Genomic DNA, 9,023 nt, shown 5'->3' on the forward strand with positions numbered 1-9,023 from the left:
CACAATTAGGAGAGCATAACAAAAGAGAGGATGTAACTGTAGGATCTCATTTATATAAATCTATATGCATGTTCTCTATTGCACAAAATAACATACAATAGAAAAACATAAATACATGCATAGAAGTGATTTTCATATAGAGATTCGTAAATACAACAATAAAATCATTAAAGCACTTACGAGATGCATAGCGGAACAATAATTATACCCTTTGGATTCCCTAAACTTTTGACATTGTTGAATGCTAGGTATTGCAAGAAATCCAAACCGTTTTGAAACAAGATCGCGATCTTCCAAGTTTTTCTCTAAAACAACCGAGTGTTTGTGTGGACAAGTCTCAACACACATGAGGAGAGATTTCCTAGAGAGAAAATTAAAAGAGAGTGGACAGCTAGGTATAGAATATTAGTAGTGAATTTTTTACCTTGTCAAATTCAGTTTTTTTTCTAAAAAAAAAAAAAAACTTCGAGTCATAGAACGGAAGAAGCTAAGATCATATTATGAAATTCACTCCTTTCTATAAGATAGTAGATTAGCTGTTGTTCAAGACTTGAACAATTTCTATTGAGAATAGAAATTTTATCTGGTTGCAAAATAATTCTTATTAGAAAATCAATGAAATTAAATGGTAAATATATAATTAGAGAAATTAATAAATCATGCATTGACTATACCAACGGCATCCAATAAGTAATAAATTGTAGTTTCTACGATAAAACTGAATTTTTAAAAGCACAATTATGAATTTTTAGTGCAATATTTCAAAGTTAATAATAATAATAAAAACAAAACAGAGTAAACACAAATTTATTTCTTAATCATAATGACATAACTAGAGTTTTATTGGGAAGCTCCATGGATTATTTATATATTTATTTCATCGAAGAGAAGCAATGAAAAGGTCATCACTTTTGGGGTTGAGCTCCTTTGAGTTTAGCAAAAAGAACCTTAGCATACTCAGCAAGCTTCTGAGTTTCAGGCATAACACCACTAACAGCAGGGTCTTGACGGAACGTCTCAGCCCAATGGGCCAACTTGGGCGTGGTTGCTGGGTCAATCAGTTTCAGCCCACTTGTCAGCTCTGTGACCTTAATCCAGCCCAAGAGGCTCCCCAACGCAATGTCAAGGAATCCAATATGGTCTCCTCCACTGAAGAAACCTTTTCCTTTGCTACATACTCCAAAAGCTTCTTCCAGGAGCGTCAACCCTGATGTGACCTGTTCCAGGGCAGCTTTCTTTCCCTCCGCGTCTGGAGCAGCAGCAATGCCTTTCATAGATGGGAACAACTGAACCATTCAAAGAAATGCATCAGTTAATCGAGGTTAATACACACACGCGCACGCATATAACAATTCATACATGATTTTGATGGTCTAATGAGGTAGAAGAGAGATTATTAAACCATGTGACGATTGGGAACACCATTTGAAGTCCCTTTAAGAATATCCTCATTCAATTTAAGTGGAAACAAAATTCTTCAGAGTTTGAACCCTCCATTTGAATGTTCATTTTAAAATGAAAAATGAAAGCATCACAACAACATTGTTTTCTTTTTGACCACTACTCAAAAACATATAAACTTGTGCTTGTAAATCAATTTTCTTTTAGATTGTGATTGCACAAAGAAAATGGAGAAAGAATTCTGTTCGATCTTTATTATCAAGAAAAGGTTATTACAAGTGATGATATATCAGCTTTTATATATATCAAGCTGTAAAACAGAATAACAGAACTATAACCAACTGTCATAACTAATCCTATGCTAAACATAACAGAAAAGGAATTAGTACAGCTAATTATCTCTAACAGCCCCCCTCAAACTAAGTGTGGAGGCTGAGACTACACTTAGTTTGTCTCTAATCAAGGCAAAACGGGAGCTGGAGATAGGCTTTGTTAAACAGTCAGCAATTTGATGGTCAGCTGGTACATGATGCCCTTGAATCTGTCTTTGAAGCACTTTGTCCCGTATGAAGTACAAATCTATTTCAATATGCTTAGTCCGAGCATGAAGAACCGGATTAGCAGCCAACATGACAGAACTGAGATTGTCACACCAAATAGAAGGAAGACCAACCACAGAGACATGTAACTCAGTAAGAAGTGACTGAATCCAAGCAATTTCAGACACAACAGTAGCAAGGCTGCGGAATTCTGCTTCTGTGGAGGAACGAGATATGGTACTCTGCTTCTTGGACTGCCAAGCAACAAGGTTGTCACCAAGATAGACACAGAACCCAGTAGTAGAACGCCTATCATCAGGATCAGATGCCCAATCAGCATCACAGAAAGCTTGTAAAGACAGAGTTGCAGCTGGACGCAAGTGTAAGCCAAAGTCTAAGGTACCAGCCAAGTACCGTAAAATTCTTTTGACAGCAACCCAATGAGATTGGAGGGGAGAATGCATAAACTGGCAGACCTTGTTAACACTATAAGCAAGATCAGGTTGTGTAATCGTAGCATACTGTAAACCACCTACAATAGACCGATAAAGCGTAGGGTCAAGAACCGGATCACTGCCATAGGATGAGAGACGAAGACCACTATTCATAGGAGTACTTTGAGTTTTAACACCTTGCATTTCAGCTTTACAAAGGAGATCTTGCAAGTATTTTCTCTGAGATAAAAGCATACCATCTGATGTATGAAGGACCTGGATACCCAAGAAATAGTCAACAACACCAAGATCCTTTAAGGCAAATGCATGACTGAGATCATTAACCAAAGAAGTAACCAGGTTATCACTACTGCCAACCACCAAAATGTCATCAACATAAACCAGGACATAAGTGGTATGATTAGAAGTAGCATGAATAAACAAGGAGTGGTCTACTTTAGCTGAGACAAAACCAAAACCAGTGAGAGCATTAGACAGCTTTTCAAACCATGCTCTTGGTGCTTGCTTTAATCCATATAAAGCTTTGTGAAGTTTGCACACTTTGGTTGGAAAGGATGAATTTATGAACCCGGGTGGTTGAATCATGTAGATGTCCTCATTCAAATCACCATTTAAGAACGCATTATTGACATCAAGTTGCCTAACTTTCCAACCTTTCGAAATGGCTAGAGTAAGAACTACTCTAATTGTCACTGGTTTTACAACTGGACTAAAAGTCTCACTATAGTCAAAACCTGCTTGTTGGTGGAAGCCTTTGGCCACAAGTCTTGCTTTGTACTTGGAGATAGAACCATTAGCATTTTCTTTAACTCGGAACACCCATTTACAACCAATAGGGGATCGGCCAAGAGGTAAATCAACCAAACTCCAGGTATTATTGCTTTGTAAAGCTTCAAACTCAGTGTGCATAGCAGCTGTCCATTGTGGATTTGAAAGAGCAGCTTTGACTGAGGACGGCTCAAGAGTGGCAGCAAGGACACGTGGTTTCCGAATGCCGGACTTGGCCCGAGTTTGCATAGGATGAGTATTAGGAACAGCTGCATTAGAATCATTAGTAGAAACAGGTATAACAGAATGTGCACAATCATTAGTAACATTATGGCCAGAATATGGACTAACTGACTGAGGTTGAGTATGAGAAGGAGATACAGGAACAGATTGTAACGAGGCTGAAGGGACAGAAATATTAGGGAGAGGTTGAGAATTAGTGGAAGAACTCGGGTTGGACACTGAAGTGGGTGGTTTTGGGAAGGACAAACTAGAAAGAACAGGTAGAGATGCAGATGTTTGGAACTGAGAGTTTGTAATAGAAGAACACTGGCCAGCATTTAAAGGAGCAGCATGTGAATAAGGAAAGGCAAACTCATCAAATAAAACATCTCTAGAAATGTAAACTCTACCATCTTTAGCTAAACATTTGTAGCCCTTATGTGTGAGACTATATCAAACAAAGACACATGGAATAGATCGATATTGCAATTTATGTTTATTATAGGGCCTTAAATTTGGATAGCACAAGCAGCCAAACACTTTCAGCATGGAATAATCTGGTTTGATATGAAACAAAAGCGCAAGTGGAGAGACATGTCCTAAGAGAGGGGTAGGCATTCTATTTATGAGAAACACTGCTGTGCGAAAAGCTTCATCCCAATACTTTAATGGCATAGAAGATTGAGCTAAGAGAGTTAACCCAGTCTCCACTATGTCTCTATGCTTCCTTTCCGCCACGCCATTTTGCTCATGAGTGTGAGGGCAGGACACACGATGAATAATCCCAGAAGATTGAAGTAAATCAGTAAAGGCACGATATTCACCCCCCAGTCAGTTTGGATAGCTTTAATTGGTGTCCCTAGTTGAAGCTCTACTTGTGCTTTAAAGCTAGTGAAAGTGGGTAAGCTTCAGATTTTGTTCGAAGCATGTAAATCCAAGTGTGCCTGGAATAAGCATCAACAAAACTAATGTAATACTTATAGCCACTTGCAGAGCTATGAGGTGATGGACCCCATAGATCTGAGTGTAAGAGTTGCAATGGTGTTGTATAAACTGTGGTAGAGATAGGAAAAGGTAGTTTATGATGTTTACCAAGAGAACAAGCTGCACACAAGTCTGAATTCTTTTTATTATTAAGTTTGATATTACAAGAGGATAATACTGTTTGTACAATTCGAGAAGTAGGGTGGCCTAGCCTATTATGCCACAAGGAAAAATCAGAGTTGGATACAGACAGTTTAGGAGTATAACAAGCTTGATTTTGTACATTATTGACACTAGAAGAACTGATTTCAGCAGACTCAGAGTTGGATAGCTCACTTGCCAATCGTCCTAATTGAATAGAATCAAACTTGTAGAGGCCTTTATCAAGCTTCCCAACCAGTAAGGTCTTCAAGGTAGCCTGATCCTTGACACAGCAGAAATTTGGGTGAAACTCAAAAAATACGTGATTGTCGTTAGCAAACTGAGATACACTAAGCAAGTTTTTAGTGATGGCAGGAACATGAAGCAAGTTATTTAAAGTAAGAGTTTGAGAAAGGAGTGGAGAAGAGAAAACAGATTGGCCAATATGTTTAATGTGCAAACCTGTACCATTCCCCATATGAATTTGTTGTGGTCTAGTGTAGTCTGTGCTATGGGTCAAGTTAGAAACATCAGGGGTAAGATGATGAGTCGCACCCGAGTCTGGATACCAGCAAGGATCTGCAACGCACTCAGGAGTAGTATAGAGAGCTTGCATTTCTACCACAACAGCACTGCCTTGAAACCCTTGGAGACTCTCAGGACCAGAAAAGGACTTATCAAAACGATAAAAACATTGTTTTACCGTGTGGCCAAATTTGTGACACAACTGGCACTGTGGTTTCTGACCCCAAGCAGTGAACTGACCACGTCCAGCTCCCCTAGTGTTAGACGTCTGACCACGACTGGTACCAACTGAGTGTCCTCCACGAGCACCAGATAGAAATGGTGGAGAGCCAAAAGACGGTCCAAATCCAGGTGGTCCATATCCTAGCCCGTAGCTTTGCGGGCCGAAGAACATAGGCACAAAGCCTGGTGACCCCATACCAGAGCCAGAGCCTCCATAGAATCCGTAACCACCGAAATTAGGGTAAGCACTTCTAGCAAAGGGTGATGTAGAGCAAAGAGATTGATTAGCAAGGGGAGTAGGGGCAGAACCTCGGAAGCCAGAGGGAAGTTTCGTCTAGGAGATATTTGCTTCACCATCATGAACCTCAAGCTCTTTGTTCCCTTTCTCAATCCTAACTTCCTGAGACATGAGGAGAGCTTCAATTTCAGCTACTGAGTATGCATCTGTGCGTGTATTGACAGAGGTAATAAAAACCTCATAGTCCTTGGATAATCCGTTGAAAATTGCTTCAATGTGATCTTGAGGTGTAAGAACATGACCAATCAAAGCCAAGATATCAACAATTCTCTTGATCTTCAAGAGATAATCATCTAGCGAACCAGACATCCTTGTGTTGCGTAACATTGTTTTATACTGGCCGATCTTGGCTCGATTCTGAGCAACATAATATTCACTGAGTGCAGTCCAAATTTGTGCAGTGGTCTCAGATCCGACCATTCGAGTTAAAATCTTCTCAGTCATGGAGGAGAGAAGCCAAGTAACAAGGATGCTGTCCTGTTGATCCCAATCCTCATACTCCGCACTAACACGATTAGCCTCTCGATCTGCAGCAGTGAGGTACTTCGGTGGAGTGAGAGTCGAATCAAGGTGCTTGAGAAGTCGACTGCCTTTGATTGCATGGTAAACTTGATGTTTCCATGGCAGATAGTTATGCTCATCCAAACGAACAGAAAGAGAGTGAGAGAAAGTCACTAAAGACGTTTTGGGAAGAAGAGAGGCATTTTGATTTTGTGATGTAGAGGTAGGAGATGGTAAAGACGAACTGTCATTGTTGGAAGAATCCACCATTGTTAGAAAGAAAAAGCTCTGATACCATGTGATTGCACAAAGAAAATGGAGAAAGAATTCTGTTCGATCTTTATTATCAAGAAAAGGTTATTACAAGTGATGATATATCAGCTTTTATATATATCAAGCTGTAAAACAGAATAACAGAACTATAACCAACTGTCATAACTAATCCTATGCTAAACATAACAGAAAAGGAATTAGTACAGCTAATTATCTCTAACATAGATGTATGTCACAAAACATGTATTCACAATGAATGTGAATAAAAATTGGGAGTCACTGGTTCTCTATCAAAGTGAGATCATGAGTCTAAATTAGTGTTGGAACGAGTATGACATGCGAGTGAGTAGGTGCCTAAACCTTGCATTGATTTTCACCCTTACAAAAAAGTAGGGGTTAATAAAGTATGAGCATTGTTATTAGGCACTAATGGTATCTAACACCAACATGAAGTGGTTTCTTATAAATAGTTAGCAATATTGCATAAAAGTTATTAAATTTAAAATATGTGAATTACATCAATAAGCATTACTAATGCACTTTTAAGTGCAATTCTCATCAAGTATCCATGTAACCACATAAACAACTAGAAGCCAAGCCACATATATCTAAAAAGGTGTTTGGCTCCTCGTCTAAAATAACTGTTGTTTGTTTTTAAAATCTACAAATTATTCTATGACAAGTAGGTATTTGACATTATTTTTTGAAAATAATGTTTAAAAACAAAGTTACAAAATAATAAAAAATTTGAGAACAACAAAAAATATTTTTAGTTGTTCTTAAATTGTTTTTTGTAATTTTTTTTCTCACGTAACCTTTTAAGTATTATTATCTCACACTACTTTCTCTTTCCTCACATTTTCTCTCGTCACTTTCTCTAATATTGCTTTTTGATCTCTTTATTTTCTATTTCATCACTTTCTCTCCATTTTTTTTCTTACATTAATTTTTCTCTTCTCAAATTTTCTTCCTCAAAATTTCTCTTATTACATTCTCTCTCCTTATTTTTCATTATTTTTTCTTTCGCATTACTTTATCTCGTTATTTATTACAAAATTTTAACATATTTTTCTTTTTTAAATATATTTAATAATTTTTTAATTTTTAAATAAAAAATTAATTTTAGAATATATTAACAACCGAATCAGAAAACTACGTGAATCAGACCCTAATATTTTATAAAGGTTTAATAAATCTAATTTTTTTAATATATAAAAATATTTTTCAATAAAATATTGTTCTTTTTTATTTTATATCTATGGGAAAATATTTGTATAAATATTCTTAAAAGATTTAACCATATTATTCGCACTACGAGTGATTCACAATTAATCAGTAAATCTTAACAGCTTAATAATAATAAAAAAAAAATCATAGAATTTTATGAATTAATAATTTATTTCCCTCTTTTTACCTCCGGCTGTCCTACCCATATGCACTCAATCCTAAAAAAAAGAAAAGTATGCTTTTAATAATTATTAAGGGTTTTATTATTGGCGTTTGAGTTTTTCACAATTATTCGTTTAGACCAACCGTTTTTGAAAATATATATTTGGATAAAAATAAATAAATTCAAAATAGTCCTAAACCCAAATTGATCAAAACATTTTTCAAACCAAAATTCTGTTACTTTTATAAATTCTTTCTTTACATTTTTTATTTAATAGGGGAGAATACCATTATAACACAGTTACAATTATTCTAACATCTCAGTCACCGCATCAACATTCATAATCAAAAACCCTAAAAACATGTGAAAAAAAAAGGAAAAGAGTAGATCATTATACCTTATCATCAATATAAGCGGCCCAAAAGCGCTCAATGGCCCGATCGTAGGGATCAGAAGGAAGAATGGAGGGTCCAGATGAAGCCCAAACGTCATCGATGTACTGAACGATGATCAAAGATTCACAAACTGGTTTTCCTCCGTGAATAAGGACTGGGATTTTCTTGTGTACAGGGTTAGATTTGAGAAGCAGCTCGGATTTGGCACCCAAAGTCTCTTGGAGAAATTCATACTGGACATGCTTGAGATTGAGGGCGATCCGAGACCTCAAAACAAATGGACTCGCCCATGCTCCTATAAGCTTCACTTCGCTCTCGGCCATCTACACTCACTTTCGGCAAAATCAACAACTTACAGAGAAAAATGCTGAACTTGAGGGTGTGAACGAAATGAGCAAATAAATAGACGTAAATCAAGGACGGGGATGGCATTTATTTGGTAGGTATAGAGTTAAGTTCTCTTTTATTTTTTCGTACGGTGTAAAGTAAACGTGGCCAAGACAAAGTAAACTCTTTTATACCCAAAAATTTAATATTACCATCGTTCTAATTCTCTCTACTACTGCTCTTTCAAAACAAACGCAACTTTACAATTTGATACCAAAATAATAATTAAAAAAAAAAGTTATCTTTTCATGGGAAAGGTCGCCTTGAGCAACCTCATTTCGAGAAAAACAAGAAATTCCACAGAACAAAAAATAAGAAAAGTAAAAGATTATCTTTCATGAACATTTTTGGGTGAAAAAAGTAGAGGAGTTATACGGGGTTGCATGTGGATGTGGTTGGTAGGTACAGAGATAGTGTGAAACGTGCTACTTTGAAAGTTAGAGATGACACCTGGTCCAACCCATGACTCATATCTAGCACTCGTAATTATTTCTAAGGCAGACATCTTAATTATTATTTATT

The 9,023-nt window shown here is 36.8% G+C and overlaps 1 protein-coding gene across 1 annotated transcript; it reads right to left on the minus strand.

Annotated features, from left to right (window-relative positions):
* Positions 1 to 793: 793 nt before the first annotated feature.
* LOC133801363 (glutathione S-transferase U17-like) lies at positions 794 to 8,566 on the minus strand. The gene is made up of 2 exons (XM_062239550.1): positions 8,117 to 8,566; positions 794 to 1,286 (listed from the first exon to the last, which is right to left on the minus strand). The coding sequence occupies exons 1-2, from the start codon at positions 8,435 to 8,437 to the stop codon at positions 906 to 908; spliced, it is 702 nt and encodes a 233-aa protein (XP_062095534.1). The 5' UTR covers positions 8,438 to 8,566; the 3' UTR covers positions 794 to 905.
* Positions 8,567 to 9,023: the final 457 nt, after the last annotated feature.

The sequence above is a fragment of the Humulus lupulus genome, chromosome 9, assembly GCF_963169125.1.
Source record: "Humulus lupulus chromosome 9, drHumLupu1.1, whole genome shotgun sequence".
Classification (NCBI taxonomy): domain Eukaryota; kingdom Viridiplantae; phylum Streptophyta; class Magnoliopsida; order Rosales; family Cannabaceae; genus Humulus; species Humulus lupulus.

Excerpts from the sequence above, each read along its gene's own strand:
- LOC133801363 (XM_062239550.1), bottom strand. The coding sequence starts at position 8,437 with ATGGCCGAGAGCGAAGTGAAGCTTATAGGAGCATGGGCGAGTCCATTT. Across the intron at positions 1,287-8,116 it reads CCGCTTATATTGATGATAAG|TTGTTCCCATCTATGAAAGG; the intron begins GTATAATGATCT and ends TGAATGGTTCAG.